Source organism: Scomber scombrus, chromosome 5, assembly GCF_963691925.1.
Source record: "Scomber scombrus chromosome 5, fScoSco1.1, whole genome shotgun sequence".
Lineage (NCBI taxonomy): Eukaryota > Metazoa > Chordata > Actinopteri > Scombriformes > Scombridae > Scomber > Scomber scombrus.
Window position 1 is genome coordinate 15,646,724 of NC_084974.1, and position 17,338 is coordinate 15,664,061.

At 39.6% G+C, this 17,338-nt stretch overlaps 1 protein-coding gene across 1 annotated transcript; it reads left to right on the top strand.

Annotated features, from left to right (window-relative positions):
* Positions 1-1,005: 1,005 nt before the first annotated feature.
* Positions 1,006-16,900, top strand: kpna4 (karyopherin alpha 4 (importin alpha 3)). The gene is made up of 17 exons (XM_062419645.1): positions 1,006-1,245; positions 3,550-3,594; positions 3,748-3,837; positions 7,892-7,921; positions 8,186-8,238; positions 9,177-9,272; positions 9,620-9,705; positions 10,811-10,897; positions 10,996-11,165; positions 11,723-11,767; positions 12,271-12,402; positions 12,728-12,856; positions 13,574-13,678; positions 13,768-13,839; positions 13,965-14,127; positions 14,222-14,316; positions 14,549-16,900. Exons 1-17 carry the CDS (start codon positions 1,177-1,179, stop codon positions 14,642-14,644), a joined length of 1,563 nt encoding a protein of 520 aa, XP_062275629.1. The 5' UTR covers positions 1,006-1,176; the 3' UTR covers positions 14,645-16,900.
* The last annotated feature ends 438 nt before the right edge of the window (positions 16,901-17,338 follow it).

Genomic DNA, 17,338 nt, shown 5'->3' on the forward strand with positions numbered 1-17,338 from the left:
TTTATTGACATACGTGAGAGGGGCAAAAATATTAGGAACACGGTTCAATAATTATCCACCCCAGTATTCCAACACCACTTAGTATGACCTCAGTAATAAACATAAAGTAAAATTATCACCTTCTTATAAATGTCAACAAAAACTGACAATGTACAAGCTTCATAAATGTAGAATTTAAAGAAGAGCTGTTGTATTGGATCGCATTAGATTATTTTTTGCTGTTTAGTTTAGTTTTTTTTCTGCCCTTGTTTTTACCCTGTTGTTAATTTATTTACTATTGTGTCCACTTTTATTTTTCATCTTTATGTCTATCGCTGTGTTATATACTGGTTATCATTGTACAGGGGCGATTCTAGGATCAGACCTTTAGGGGGGCTCAGCTCCTAATGAGAATTTGACATACAATGCCCTGCAAGTGTTCAAACCCCCTGCTAAATTACTAATTTCAGTAGATAACGTAAATTACAACAAGAAATATTAATACATAGTAGAGTGGTCTACTAATGTATGATAATAATGGTTCAGAATGAACAATCACAGATTTCTACAGAGAGGACCCAAAGATAGTTAATGAACCCTTAGGGAAAGACAATATTAATGACAGAACTATCCAAATTACATTAAAAATAAAAACCATTTGAACCCGTAGCATAAGTGTTTGTCCCATCCCTAACAGACAGGCTCACAACATAATTAAAGTTGTATAAAATAATAACAAAACAAATAATTATTTATTTATTTTTAGGGGTGCTGAGATCAAGAAAGGGTCTAAAATCGCCCTGTCATTGTATATTGTCTTTCAAAATTTGAATTAAAAAAAATGTGATCACAAAAAAATAAAAAATAAAATGTATTTATGGTCAAACTCTTAGCTGGATGGGATAGTGACGGTCACAGGCCCATTTCTGGCTACGCGCCTGGTTGTGTGTCGCGCCCTGCAGATGGATGTGAAGGCAGAAGCCAATGAGAGCTCAGGGGTTTCCCCACCCTTCCTCTACGCCGGAGAGAGGCTGCCCTCCACCGCCGGCATTCCCAGTATGCACCGCGGACACAGCAGCAGAAAATAGTCCGCTCACGAAACAAGACTGAGAAAAAGGGGAACTAGAGAAGGGCAAAGCTCACAAGCAAAAAAAATTACCTGTACTTAAAGGAAAAAACCCCAGAACCACCGCTAACATGGCTGACAACGAGAAACTGGACAACCAGCGGCTGAAGAATTTCAAGAATAAGGGCCGTGATTTGGAGGTAAAAGTTGAGCAGAGATGTCGGTGTGTCGAGGCTACGCGGCCAGCTTCGCCTCCTCGTTTCTCCCCCTGTGACGTCGTTTCTAATTTACACCATCTAGGGGAGACTTAACAGGCACAGCAGCAACATGAGCCTTTTAACCAGGCTTTTTTAGTGTTTTTTATTTTTATTTGTATTCCTCTTTCGTGTTTTTTAGTCGAGTGGTGAAGTGTCGTCGGTTATAAAACACGGAGCTGTTTCCTCCATTGCTAGCCAGGGCCGCTAACCTGTTAGCTTAACTCAAGCGCCGGGCGTTGGGTTTAGTTTGTTAAAAAAAAATGGCTCAATATGTGTGTGAAAGTAGACACACTCGACTTTCAGGTTGACTTTGGGGGGTGTATTTATGATTGGCTGGTTAATATAGCAGCAGATTGCTTTTATTTTGATACCGCAGTTGTGTTGGCTAAGCTGCGTGCTAGCTCGCTAAGCTAAGCTACTACTTCACCCATCCCCCGTCTTTATCACCAAAAACAATGGCGGAAACCAGCTAGCCTCTTAGCTGGTCACTAACCTGCATTATGTTAAAACTGTGGCGCAGTATTAAATTTTCCACCCGCGGCACACTCACATCACGCATTATCTTTAAAAAACAAGGTTAACACGAGTAAAGCTAGTTAATGTTAACACAGATCACATGACTGGTAAATCAAAAGCTAACAGGGGAGCTAACGCAGGGGGTCTATAAGTTACCTAGTTGATCTACTGTCAGCTTGTCGGGATGTCTGTGCTTTTACTTATCCCAGCAGAGGTGATGGTGTTTTTCAGGCGGGATCTCTGTTCATGTAATACTGACACATCCTGTTTGACAAGTACGTGGTTTCTGTGCTGCAGCGAGGTAGGCCAGCACAGAAGAGGTGTCTCGTTTAGCAGCATGTGCAAGGAGGGGTTCACAATTTTTAAACTCTGTCTCATAACAGGTTAGGTACCCAAGTTAATACTGAGAAATTCCTCCTGTTACTTTCCTCCTGAAATCATTCCTCCTGTTCATACTGGTCATTAAAAGTGAAGGGATATGGGAGGGAGGGAGGGGGGGTCAAAGTTCAGTCCTCCTTCTGTGCAGTAAGCTTCAGTATGCAAATTAGTAAAATCAAGTAGATATCTTTCAATGATAGTGTTTTATAGTGCCAAAGCCCCTCTTTTTGTTAATATGCGTCCACTGCAGGTCAACAGGGAAACACAAATAGGGATTTTTTTAAACTAAAAAGAGTCTAAATGTGGCAGGTTTCTGCTTGATATGACTAATTCAGACTGCTGGATCCTCACATAATCTTCAGGTGAACTTTTTTTAATGGATATTTTTGCACAAAATAGCTGGACACACTGTAGGTTTTGGCTTCCATCACTTTCATTGTAAGCACATTTGAGGGAGATCATTTAATAGCCCGTATGAACAGGAGTGATTTTAAAGCAAGGAAAACCTCTTCATATGGACACCTGATTGTTGTTTTTAAGAAGAACATTTGTCTTTACATAACTTGCCATCACCATGCTGGAGGTCACAGTGATGAACACAAGCAAAACCTTCTAATATCTAATCTATATGTAATCTGTAATGGCAACTGTAACCACACTCCTTTGTATATAATAAGCCTTTAAATCTAGATTTAGTTGGTAAATTTCTTGCCATACTTAACAACTATTACTCAATTACACAACTGCAATAAATCATAATGTAATGTAAAAGATTCAACTTCATGGTCTTTCTGGAGGCCTGTATGTGGTACTGTTAACTTGTATTATGTTATACTTACTGAGAGGTGTTTCTAATATTGGGTTTGTTCCATTTATATCTATGAATATAAACTGATAGATTGAATACAAGAAACACTTTTCAGTATGATACAATATAATACAAAAGCGCTATGAAGTTGAATCAATCCCTTTCTGAAATAGTTGTCCAAATTATGTAACCTTCATGATTGTAGGACTGCATTAGTTTTAGGAAAGTAATGTATTTTTACAATTCTGTTTTTTTTTTTTTAAATTATACAATATTAAACATTATTTTTATTGGCATGTGAAATGTTTTAGCTGTAACTTAAGCTGAGTCATTTTAGATGTGACACTTGTTTGGGTGCTGTCATATGCAGTGTGGGGCACGCTGACTTAAGGCTCCAGGTATGACTGAGACTCAGCTCCGTTAGCGCTAATGGGATCGTGACCTCAGACTGTGCCCAAATTTAATGTCAGCTGGTCTAACTCTGGGGAAGCTGGGATTAAAGTTCCATGTTGTATAATATGTATATGTTGTTTTCTTGCCCACAGACTATGAGAAGACAGAGAACCGAGGTAGTGGTGGAGCTCAGAAAGGTATTTCCTTTTGTGGTTCTTTTACATAACTGTGCCATTAAACTTTTAGCTATAACCTGCAGTTTATCTTTGAAGTGATGAGTTTTCCTTTTGGTTATTATGAATGTAAGCAGGAATGTGCATGTAGTGATATTTATGTTCCCTCCACCACAGAACAAAAGAGATGAACATCTTCTGAAGAGGAGAAACGTGCCCCACGAGGACATTTGTGAGGACTCTGACGTCGACGGAGATTTCAGATCGGTACGGTTGTGTGTCTTCAACTCATCATAAAAAAGGCATAAATAGTCTGTTGTGTGTCTGTCCAAAGAGTTTTGCACATTAGAGTCGTCTCGCTGGTTAAACACTCCAGACTTTTAGGCCATGCTGACATTTTGTCCCTGTGATGCTGCCTCCTTAGCTCTCCTTGTTCAGTGGCAGTTGGGTGGGGCAGGAGTGTGAACAAACATAGTTGGTTTTTCTGTGTGCTAGTCGGTGTCTCATTTTCCTGAAGTAAGAGGCACATTTACTCAGCACACTTGCAACTTCTTAGTTTTAAAGTCACCAACACAAATACACCCAGTGAAACTATTAGAGTTTTGTTCCTTTTTAAATATTGTTTTAGGGGGTACAATACTTCCATTATATTTGTTCTCCCTCTCTTTTTTATTCTTTTTCTTCTTTTGGACGAAAGAAAACCGGTATGAAGTGAGCACCAGGGAAGAAAACTTGTAATGTAGATACCCACCTAAAACAAATCCTTCATATTGTCTCATTTGAGGCACACAATATTTTCATGTAGATCCTACACAATGTGTACAATTTAGTCGCAGAAAGTGGAACGTACTCAGCAGAAATTGAATATTTATCCAGTAAGTATGTTTTAAATCACCTGAAAATAAGAATCGTGTTTGTGTTAGCTTAGAATGAGTCCTTTATATCTACAAAGAGAGCAGGGTCCTCTCCCACAGAGGCCGCCATGTTTCTATAGTAGTTTAGAAGGACAAACCAAACATTGGTGCTAGTTAAGGCCTTTCACATTTGTTGTGTTTTTTGCAGCCACTGCTGTAGGTGTCGCAATCTGCAACATCACCACTAAATGCCACCAATTCCTACCCACTGGTCCTTTAACATAAGTGATAAACTAAAAACATCAGATCTTTCACTTTCATCATGATTTACTACTTTGGAAATATATGCAACATATTGCTTTGGTCTTCAATCCTAGTGTTGAATTGAGCTCCAGAAGCCTGAATCTCAACAATAAAAGTCTCAGTAGTCACCCCTTGATGTATGTACTGTTGGCACACATCAGACCTACATATTTTGGAGTAAAGCAGCCACAAAAATAGATCAATCAAGGGTCCCACCTTCACTAAAGGCCCCAGTGTTTTGTGGCACTGCTGGTTTAAAATGGCCACTCAGCAGTTCAGCAATTCAATCACTGTAACTGCCTAGTGGTATTGAGAGGGCTGACTAGAAACGGGCTGCTTAGCAATATATCAACAATGACACACAGCTCTGACTCACTGTAAGACATTAGAGAGGATTTTGTGGAAAAGTGTGCTGGCCAATGTTTAAATACTTAACAACCGGCCACTACAGAATGACTCCTTACAGTAAGTTTAAAATAAAATACCTGATTGTGTTGCCTTGTGGACATTTGCCTTTTTTCAGGTACTGTGGTCAGCTCCTAAAAAAGGTCATTCAAGCTAGCAGAGCTTGTTAGAGGCTATATGGCTTTTTGTCATTAAAGTGTTTCCAAAATCCTTACTTCCCCCTTATTGTTTTTTTCTCATTTTTTCAGTGCTTCTGAAGTTGCCTGTGTTGCATGAGCTCTCGTCATTGCTATTTTTAATTTCCCTAGGTTGCAGTCGTCTCTTTAATCCTTCCCCACAGCAGTGGAATGTAAATACACCAACAATATAAATCTGTTGCAAGTACATGCATATTTTTATGCCAGGTCGTGCTTGAATGTGGTTTTGCTTTTTCTTTTGTTGTTAGTCTACCGCCACCCTAAATTTGAGGTTGCGCAGGCAATCAGCTGCAACTGCTGCAGTGGCATCACACATCAACCAAGTTTGATTTCATTAACTACATAAATGGAATGAGTAAAACGCAGCGTCCAGTAGGATAATTTTACACTGAGCGCGTGAGTCACTGCAGAGGGCTTCAGGTGAATTTGCCAATTGGCAGGCAAAAAGCGAAGTCACTCTTGTATGGCACTGCCAGGGTACGCACTCTCCAGGAAATTCAGATGGACTCTGTTCAGTACTAACTTCTGTTTTTTACCAGGGCTTTCTAAAAAGATATGGAAAAAAAGAACCCATAAAGCACAAATAGTGCGAACGTTAAATTATCCTTTTTATAAACATTAAAGCTATTACCTCCCTGTTAAGTTTTTTAATTTGATCCTGAATTTTGAAATTTTAAATGTTTCAATATGAGCTCTATAGATTAATCATTGATCATCCCTCTGATGTTTAATATTTATGACAATATACAGTGTTTCACCCTGGATGTGGGGGGGGGGTACTCTGAAAGTACTAGCTTTGCTTTGCAGCGGGCGTATCACAGTGTTGACCCCTTTGCGCTGATTTTTACAAACAGCTTTAAAAACTCTGCTGCCGAATGGTATCTACTAACTCAGTAGTAGAGACAAAGTAAAAGTCTTCAGAGGCCCTCAGATTCTTAAAGTGGAGCTACTTGTTAGAATAAACTGACTCGCTTCATAACCACGATAAGATAATAAAGACAGACGCACGCAGTAAGGCACTTGCCCATATTGCTGTATTTAGGTTAATATTAACAATATTTACTTAAAACATATAAATTAACTTAGGCCCTATTAAATCTTGATTCTCACACTGACTATAAAGTCCGTCCAAGATCAGTGTTTGTAATATAACAAAACTCACTTAATGGTCATTCATTTGCTTAAACTTGAAGCCAAATCAAGACAACAGTTTATGTAGATGTTGTAGATGAATCAGTGAGATGATTGATGATTCAACGTTTTGTGTTGCCTAATAACTGAAAGTCAGTTTTAGTGCTGCGTTTCCTAAAGTTACTGAGGTCAACATCTTTTAACAGCTGGAGAAAACATGTTAACAGTTGTTCAGTAGTGTTAGTGCCTCTATTAAAAGATCCGTAAATCCTTTTTATGGCCTTTTTATGGCAGGTTTTAATCATGTGTATTGACTTTTATCATGGGTATGTCCTTAAGTGTACATTTGGAAAACAGATTGTGTTTTAAAATATTTACCAGAACAGTAATTAATCTTGATATAAATAGATAGATATACATACTTTATTCCAGACTCAGGGTCCATAAAAGGAAGAATAATATAAAAAAGACCATACCAGTTTTTTTCTGCCTCCTGGTTTGTTTCTGTCTCTCCATCACCTGACGCCTGAGCTGATTCTGTGTTTCTTTCCTCTTCAAACTTTCTTTTAAATCCTGTATCAGTTGCTTCTTCTTCTTCCTTTATTCAGTTCCCTACTTTCTCCTTGTTTTTTCCCCCTACTACAACATTAATGTAACATCCTGCGATTCTTCCTCAATGCCGTCTCCCCTCTAAAAAGTCTTCAGTCTGACAGCGTGAAGCAGAACTTTAACTGGTATGTTACACAGTGGGAATGCATCAGCTGTCAATCTATCCAAAATATCGAGCTACATTAATATTACTGTAATGTAACATTACTGATCTGTCTCCAGTCTGCCTGTTAGCTTCAGCATGGAGGGATTGTTTGTTTTAAACAACTGTGCAGCAGGAGTCGTTAGGGATTTGTAGGGCCATGTTAACAGTAACAACTGTCTCCGTGTCTCATACAAGGCTACAGTGTTCAAAAGGAAAACCAACCAAGTGCCCCTAAAAGCTACAACAGAAACTGTGGTAGGAAGTCGGAACTCACAGCTGTAAAGTGATGGAAAGTCTGTGTAAATGCTATTTCAGAATTTTAGAGGTGGCTAAATGACTTTTTGTGCATTTAGCCTCCACTTCGATCCTTACAACACACTGTATACAGTCTATGCAACACACTTGTTTTTATTTGTTCCTTTCAGGAGAGGCAGGGGTCAGAGAATGGTTGAGGAATATTTTATTATAATCAAAAATAAATAAAATAAAGTAGACAGCTGGACTTTAAAAGGGTAGTCAGCTGGAAAGCTGTTTTTTCCAGTGTTAAATGCACTTTTATTTGACCAAACTGGTGTAAAATGTACCTGTTATTGATCATTTTGTAACTCAGAATATGTTAATGTGTGTATCAAAGTTTTTTTTCTAAATTGATTACTCTCCAAAATGTTCTTTTTCAGCAAAACTCCTCTCTTGAAGCAATAGTACAGGTAAGTTGGCTGTTTGATTTTTTAAATTTTTATTTTAAATCCAATTTTATGGCCAGTTTAATTAAATCCTTGTTGCATCAGAATTTAACACTACATGTAACAAACTGTATTGTAATGTAATACGATGTAAATGTGACCCGAGCTAACTCTCCACCCTTTTGATTTATAATATGCATGTGTTTAAGAGTTTACAGATAATAAGGTTGCCACTGATCATTTTAAATGTTGTATTTGACTCTTGTGGGTTGTTTGTGTTTGTTGTAGAACGCCACCAGTGATAACCAGGGCGTCCAGCTGAGTGCTGTTCAGGCTGCCAGGTAAAAAACACGCTCAAATACACACTAGGGCTCTATGGATTTCGATGCCAGTTCACCCAACAGTTGGCCAACAATTTAATATTATTGCTAATCATTTGCTATAAACTTTTCTACATAATCATAGAGTGAATAGTCATATTTCTTAAGGTTTTTGTACAATCCAATGAGAATAAATTGTACTTACTGACACAAAATATTAAATATTGTTACACAACAATAGTAACAAAATGCTGAGATGTTTATTATATAATAGTACCTAAACTTAATAAAGACTGAGTAAACTGTATTGGTGCTGTATCATGTTTGAGTTTTCAAGATCAAGATACACATCTGGTCCTGAACTGAAACTGTACCAGAGATTTTGCATTGGCACACTGATACGTCGTTTTAAGAAGCGCTCTGATTAAAGCGTATGGCCTCTTGCAAAATACTGTTTCAGTGTTGCAATTTCAACGGCTGAATGTTTTTTCCAGCTTGGTAGGACAGCAGCGATTAACCGCCAGACAGCGCCGTCTGATTAATGGACATTGTTAATGGCTCTGCAGCTTGATAGCGCAGCTCTCATGAAGCTAGGTTAGGTGAAGCATTAGAAAGCTAGAATTTATAAAAACATGTTCATTATCCATGCTCCACCCAGTGAATTGCTTTGATTTAATTGCATTTTATGACTCAACTTAAACCTACCCTGCATCTTTAGCGCCACACTAAAGATGTTGTCACACTGCACCTGACGTTGTGTAATTTCTGGGTCATGAGCGGGTGAAGTCTCCTGTTGTTACAGTCGCTGGGATTGTGAATGAGTTATTATTTGTAGACACTTCACATTCCTCAGCTGTTTCACTGTGTGTGTAATTGATTCTTTTTGGTATGTGTCAGTTAAGCTATGTGCGTATGAGTGTGTGAGTAATGGTCTTTTGTTGGCTCTTTTGTTTTTGTAGGAAGTTGTTGTCCAGCGACCGTAACCCTCCCATAGATGACCTGATTAAGTCTGGGATCCTTCCTATACTGGTCCACTGCCTGGACAGAGATGACAAGTAAGAAGGCTGTAATTCTGTTTGGTTTGTATGTTGCAGTGAGTCATGCTTATTCACAGATGATAATTATAGTACAAGTTAGCCTTTTTTCCCCCCCAAAGCATGTTGAGTTTATGTACACTTCAAAGTTTTGCTAATGCACCAATAGCAGGGTTTCGCCCAGCCTACATGCGAACAGCATTGCAGTTATGTAAATGTGTCCCAGTTTTCACCTTCCAGGAAAGGCAGAGCATGAATGACTCATCAGCTCTCTTAATGATTAACACCCCTGCCCAATCACAGTCACGTTTACCCTTCCCTCTGCTGCCCTCATCCACTCATGTCTCTACACTCTCACCTCTCTTCAGCCCCTCTCTTCAGTTTGAGGCAGCCTGGGCTCTAACCAACATAGCGTCGGGTACCTCAGAGCAGACCCAAGCCGTGGTGCAGTCCAGTAAGTCCCACTGAACCACAACACCACATTTTTAACCTTTCTCTTGATTTTGATTTCTTGCATTTTGCCTTGTTTTAAGGTGGACTTTGACTCCAGTAATTGCTGATTTTATGCAGTAATTTACTAAAATATAAACCTGTAATATTTATCAGTTCATATTGATGTTTAATTCACTTGTATGATGGGCTGGGATGAAATGTAAAAACTGTTTTTCTGTGTTGGGAATTTGATCTTTAAAATTTTCATAGGCTCTTATTTCATTAAGTACACAATACCTTCACATTCACGTCACCTAGTCAGTCACTGATGTTAACTACTACAACAACAACAACAAAGTGTAACAACTTAATGAACACAACATGATCTGTTATCTTTGCTGCAATTTAAACACACAAGAAGTTACACATTTCATCTTCAGTATTTGCACACAAGAATGACATCTGGTGACGCTGTCGTTTTAAAAGGTACATGGTCAAATTCCAGAAGATGATCCACTTGTATAAAGACTGTCTTTTGTCTTTTTACTCTTTATTAATAGAACTCCTTGCTTCTCCATCTTGACTTTTCTTTGTTACATTGAGGTGATTTGATTTATCGCATTTAATGGCAGCGCTTATATTGACCAGGAACGTAAAGGGAATTAAAAAATATAGCAAACAGTTAAATCACATAACAGGATTATTAATCATGACAACAGAATATGCAAATCTCTGATTAATTGTGCAGAGTTGATTTTAGATGCTCGCTATCAATACCGGTATCTTGAGCAAGTTTTGTTTCTCTTACATCTACGTTTTTGATAGTATAAAGATCTGGTTCATATGATCAGACTTTTTATGTTGTTCCTGTTTAGATATTTTCTTCTTCTCTCTTTTTGTTTTTCTTGGTAGCGTATTGGGGCTGAACTGTATCCAAACTATGTTGATTTCTAATCATGGTGCGTAGTCAGAATCAGATCTGTAGATGCACCCAATCTGTTACTCGTTGTGTGTAAGCGCCAGATAATGATAATGTTAAGTCAAAATGTTCTGTGAGGAGCATGGTGGTGTGTCTGATTAAAAGTAACACATCAGATCATAAATGATTGTCTGTTGTCTTTATGCAGATGCTGTGCCGCTGTTCCTGAGGCTGCTTCACTCTCCTCACCAGAATGTGTGCGAACAGGCTGTCTGGGCTTTGGGAAACATCATAGGTGAGCTGCTGTTACCATGTAAATATAAACATGTTAGAAATGCATACAGTCAGTCCCAACATGTGCTCCATCTGTATGTGTGTGTGTGATCTTCTCAGGTGACGGCCCTCAGTGCAGAGACTATGTGATCAGCTTGGGCGTGGTCAAGCCCCTGCTCTCCTTCATCAGTCCCTCCATCCCCATCACCTTCCTCCGCAATGTCACCTGGGTTATGGTCAACCTGTGCCGCCACAAGGACCCCCCACCACCCATGGAGACGATCCAAGAGGTGTGTATGTGTGAAAAGGGAATTGAGCATATTCCTGGAAGATGATGGGTAACATGGGTGGTTTTTAAAAAAAAATTTGATATATCAGTGGGAAACCAGTAATAATATGTGATATTACAGCCAGCATTTATGGCTAAATGATCTTGGACACATTAGTGATAAACAGTTTTTGCCAAAAAACTATAAAAATGATTCCAGACAATATTACCTTGAGAAACAATTTATTTTTGTGAGTGTTACGTTTCTGTAAATGTTCATCTGTTCTGTGTATCAGTGAATTCACTCCACGCCTCTCCTGAAATCTAAAGAGAGATCTGTGTTTATCAGTTGGTGCACTGCAGAGTAAGAGAGGCACAGAGGATTACTGCTCGTTCAGTGGTCCGTCTAAATAAGTTAATAAATTAGGGACATACATAACGGTGTAATAGGTATTTCACAGATCAGGGATCATGCAGCTTTTATGGATCACTTAGGAACTTTGTTGCCATTTTTATTGTAATTTTTACTACTTAATTATTCCCTCTATTCTTATTTCTTTCTCCATTCTTTTTTTTCAGATCCTGCCTGCTCTCTGCGTGCTGATCCACCACACTGATGTCAGTGTAAGTACACCAAATCTTTTGTATTTCCACATTAGCGATGTCAGTTTCAGCTAGTCACCTATTAACTCCTATTAACCAGTAACTAACCAGTTCATTTTTAAGAAAAGTTGTGATGTAGCTTTCATTTGTCGTAGCTATCCGGCAGTTGATGGTCAGAGCTTACTTGTCTTGCCCTGGTTATCTTGACTTTTAGCTCATTTATCTTCACCTCGAAATGTTGGTAAAATGGATCAGTTTCGTCTCTTTTATCTGCGGGTTGGTGCTCCTGTCAGTGTGGGAGACTCCATATGAGATGATTCAGTCAGAACTAATGTAAAGTAACAAGTTCGGGCACCCAACCCTAATATACAATTCTACAGACTGACATGTGTAACCACTCAACCATTTACATCCCCATTCCAGATGGAAGTCCCTGCTAAATCATTAAATCATTAGCGTCTGATAAAGTTAAGCAGGAAGCAGAATATATTAATCTCTTCATTGTTTTTCTTTGCTGTTTCCAGATCTTGGTAGACACAGTGTGGGCTCTGTCCTACCTGACAGACGCCGGCAACGAGCAGATCCAAATGGTCATCGACTCCGGCATCGTCCCTCATCTGGTGCCTCTGCTCAGTCACCAGGAAGTCAAAGTTCAGGTATGGAGATACTCTAGAGGTCAAATGTATTACTCTTGGGTTTGAACTCTTTATTTGATATTTAATTAAAACCTTGTGTTGATTGTAGATGCCTCAACATACTCATTGTAGAACAGCAACATATAAAGATTATAATATAGCATATAACAGCATAAAATAAACCAAAATAACCTGCTCAGTCACTGCTAGTAAGTATATTGGAAGTTTAGTCCAATTATGCAGTTGGACTCTTTCGGCTTCTTTTGGCTTCATGCTAAAACAAGGATATGTGCATATCTGAATAAACATGCTGCGTAAATAAAATACACTCTCTCTCTACATCCAGACTGCTGCCCTGAGGGCTGTGGGCAACATAGTGACTGGCACAGATGAACAGACGCAGGTGGTGCTCAACTGTGACGCCCTCAGCCACTTCCCCGCCCTCCTCACACACCCGAAGGAGAAAATCAACAAGGTAACAATCTGTTGTCTTCTTCTTCTCACACACATAAATACATCTTGACAAGCTCAAACTGGTTCAGCGTGAATTGTCTGGAAGTGATGAAATCGGAGACTTAGTGCTGGTGTGAAAGCTGTGTGAAAGGTATTAAATGGGACAGATAGCATTTAGGGCTTCACAACATCGAGACAAGCTGAAGGAGACGAAGAGGACCTCAACGACCAGCTGCTAGTTATAATCAGTACAATGGGGGATAACTGGGGAAGAGGGTCTGTGTGCATGTGACTGAATGTGTGGTAAAATGGGTTGGTGGCCACAGGGTGCTGAAGACCATGTGTCTCTGCTGATAAAGGAGTGCATCTGAGTCGGGTCACTTAATGAAACGAGGCCTGTCCGTCCCTTTGTGACCTGGACGATGATTAGAGCCTCAGTATCGCCCTCGCCTCACCCACAGCAATTTGTCTCAGCCAGGGATCCAAACTCTCCGAGTGGATCTCTGGATTCTGATCCAGTTCAGACACGAAAACTAATTTTTTAAGCGTTTTAGCCCTCAATACGATGAGCAGACTATCATCCCAATCAAAGTCCAGATGATTTATTTGACCGGCTCTAATTTTCGACTTCAGTGTGTGACACTAAGATCACCTGGCGTCTCTTCTTGGAGTAAAACTTACAAACACTTAAACATCCATGACACAACTGACTCTTGTATTTGTGCTTTTTGTCCTGTAGGAGGCAGTGTGGTTCCTGTCCAACATCACAGCAGGAAACCAGCAGCAGGTGCAGGCTGTTATTGAAGCCAACCTAGTTACCATGATCATTCATCTGCTCGACAAGGTGAGTGTTGTTGATTTGATGAATCATGATACTTTTGTAGACCAACAGGGGAAATGTATAAACCTCACTTTGAACAAATGTCATTTTAGGGCGACTTTGGCACTCAGAAGGAAGCAGCCTGGGCCATCAGCAACCTGACAATAAGTGGGAGGAAAGATCAGGTAAAAAACAACCCAGAAAATGACATCAGGAAAAACTGTAAATTTGAAGTGGAGAATGTAGGGAGAAAAAAAACTTCTCCAAAACGTCACATTATTGATGCTAGTTGTCTCTTTGCCGTCTACAGGTGGCACATCTGATTGAGAAACAGGTGATCCCTCCATTCTGCAACCTGCTGACAGTGAAGGACGCCCAAGTCGTGCAGGTCGTTCTGGACGGCCTCAGCAATATCCTCAAGATGGCCGATGACGAGGCTGAAACTATTGCTAACCTCATTGAGGAGTGTGGAGGTGAGATCTGCTTCCATCAAGGTTTTGTCATGTTTTATGTTATGCGTGTGTGATTGAATGTTGCCCAACTTTGTTCCTTATTTTTGCTCGTCAGGTTTGGAGAAAGTGGAGCAACTGCAGAATCATGAAAATGAAGATATCTACAAATTGGCATACGAAATTATTGATCAGTTCTTCTCATCTGATGATGTAAGTTGTGTATTCATTACTTCCTAATTTAGCTTAAATTCAGATTTTTACTGGTTAAGTTTGAAAGCAAAGTGACTATAAAGTAGTTTTTTTTTTCACTGATAACTTTCATTCTTTTACTAGTAATGCTGTGTGACTTTTAGTATTGGGTTTTCCTAGTTTTGTCAGCTAAAGCACTAGTGTCTGACCTGCAGCACATTGTTAACGCTTTGTTACCTTGTCTATCATTCAGATTGACGAAGACACCAGCCTGGTCCCAGAGGCCATCCAGGGCGGAACTTATGGCTTTAACTCAGCCAACGTGCCAGCCGAGGGATTCCAGTTCTAGACGGCATCTGGGGTATTCTGGAGTTTTGTTCACGATGCAGCACTCTGTTCAACATAAAAAAATTAGGAGAGAAAGAGCGAAAGAGAGCGAGAGTGTGAGAAATTTGATCCATTGTGCTTGGCTCGTGGGATCCATGGCTGCATCTTATCTGAGAGAAAAATGTGTGGATTTCATTTGGCATTCCAGGGGAACCAGCCCAAATGAAGTTTGAGATGGCGAGTGGGTGCGAGTGAGAATGAGTGGCTACATGTTGCAAAAAAAGCAAAACATCTACATCGAATGCGTTGAGAGACATGCCGACATAACTTCTGTGTTATTGGAGCTGTCGTCTTCAGAAAACTACTTCAAATGACAACAAAAAAACTCGATGTCTGCCCGGGGAGAACCATGGACATCCAAAAATAACAAATCAAGAGATCTTGAAATATTTCAATACAACAAAATGCAGAAATGAATAGAACTATAATTATGAACTGAGATGAACCACAAACCATCACAATTCTGCGGTCCTCCGACTAGAGAGGGCGCCACCCTCAATGTGCCCCTCCCCCAATCGGCCACGCTATCAGACATGTGTGTGAATGGACCCATTGTGTATGAATGTCTGGACTCAGTGCTGAGGAGCCAGGTTCATCTCCTCCAACGAGACGCCCCGATGGGGCACCATCCTCTCCCCCTGGCGGGCGAGGCCAGGAGTCCGGCTGCGCGTGTCGCATGTGCGAGAGAATGGATGGATGAGTTGTGTGTGCTTGGCTGCGTGCGTGACTGGGAGTATGCAAGACTGGGTGAGAACGCATGCAGAGACGGGAAAAAGATACCAATACAACATCTGAAGAGAAACAAAATTGAGAAATGCAACAATGAGGTTAGAAAAGGTTTCAGGAAAGAAATTCTGCCTTTGAAAGAGAGGCTGATCCTCAAATCCCTGAATGGAAGAACTTTGGATATGAAAAAAAAAAAAAATCATCGTCATCGCAAGGATTATTTTTTGTTTTCAATTATTGTTAAGTTAGTATTAATTGACACTGGACAATGCTATTGGCAGGCGTGGAGCAGCAGTGCATTGTATTAAGATGCATTTGGTGGCTTTTGGGCTTTTCTTTTTGCCTCCAGTGTGTTCCTTTTTGTGATATTTTTTATTTTCAGCTTTTAGTTTCATTGCTTCTGTAAAGGTGATTGACGACGATCATATTCCACACCAGAATCCTAACCTACGCACCAGACATGGGCTTGATGCTGTGAAATTCTGACACCATCACTATAATCAACCAAATGACCTGTTCCCATTGTCATTATTTTTCCTTCAATTACAGCAAAATCACTGCTTTGCAGTATTGTTGCCATAGCTTTGACTTATCACCAAGGGAGAAGAGAACAATGGCCATTTCACGTAGGATTGTGAATCATAACCTTTGCATGTACTAAACTATAGCACAGTTATTTTTTAGGGTATTTTAGTTTCCTTAGGCTGTGGATACAGTGTAATTTTCATCTTAAGTAAAACTGTGCTTAAATGTTACATGTTCCCCCTTCCCTTACCCCTCACTAGTGTCCGATTTGCTAAATAATCTGTATGGTTTTGCACATGTACTGCAAAGTGAGGCCTGAAGTCTTTCTGAAGGCGCGTTGGTCGGTTTTTATAGGTTCGACCTGCCAACAGCCTCTCCAATATGCATCACTCAACCACAATCTTTGTTGTCTTTCTAGAGTAATCCAATGATGCTTTTTTTTTAGTGATACTTGAGAAAAATAAGCAGCAGTAATGAGACCTGCTCATATATCTCAGCTAGACTAAGAGGTTACTAACCTCTCTTTTCTCAAGGTCAAAGGGCATCCCACGTGTCAGACTGGAGTTAACTTTAGTGGGTTCTCTGAAAAATAAATAAACCCATGAACAAGTTTGCTGTACCTTTTAGTACCTTGCAGAGTCCTTAGCCCCATGCTCCTATTTCCTCTTATACCAGCTAGGTGTACAAGCTTACCCTTTCCCTTTTTTTTTTTTTTTTTTTTTGTGTTAACTTTCAAGACACTGTAGTAAATAATTACACATTGTGCTCATAAACCTTCTGTTGAACATAGGGTTTTTTTTTCTTTTTGCAGCATTCCTTGTTAGCAAAGATGTGGTTTTTAAATCTAAAATTATGACATGGAAGAGAGGGAGAAAAAAAAGTTGGTTTACCCAAAAGCCTTTTTTTTTGGGAGATAGGCTACAGGATAGGTTGTCTTCGAGAAAATAAATAGTGAAACCCAAATCGAGAGACTGTGTGTGTGTGTGGTCTGTTGTGAAGAAAGGTGCCTCTGCTTTGAATAATGTAACAACGTGAAACTCTTCAACTTGTTTTCTTCACTCTTTTAGTGCCAGGAAGTAAGTCTGGTTTCTCTCAACAGCTCGGTTTGTATTCAAATTGAAAGAAAGTGGAGCCTGATTGGCCAGAGTCACCATTTAGACGCATGCGTACCACGGTAAAAAATAAAACGATGCGTTCAAGTACTGTCGGATTTGTAAGAAGTTATGGGGCGTTGACATCTATGAGAAAACAGCCTCAAACGTAATGTTTTATTATTCAACGTACAAGAAACAAAAGAAGACATTTCAAAAGGTGAAACGGCATATATGCACATTAAAAAAACAAAACAACTTACAATGTTAAATACAATATTAATCAACGCATCATTGTTTCAGTTCAACTAATT

What these genes read in the sequence shown, in the direction of transcription:
- kpna4 (XM_062419645.1), top strand. Translation starts at nt 1,177, where the DNA reads ATGGCTGACAACGAGAAACTGGACAACCAGCGGCTGAAGAATTTCAAG. An exon ending in TAGTGGTGGAGCTCAGAAAG is followed by an intron (nt 3,595 to 3,747) that starts GTATTTCCTTTT and finishes CCTCCACCACAG; the next exon opens with AACAAAAGAGATGAACATCT. An exon ending in TAAGTGGGAGGAAAGATCAG is followed by an intron (nt 13,840 to 13,964) that starts GTAAAAAACAAC and finishes TGCCGTCTACAG; the next exon opens with GTGGCACATCTGATTGAGAA.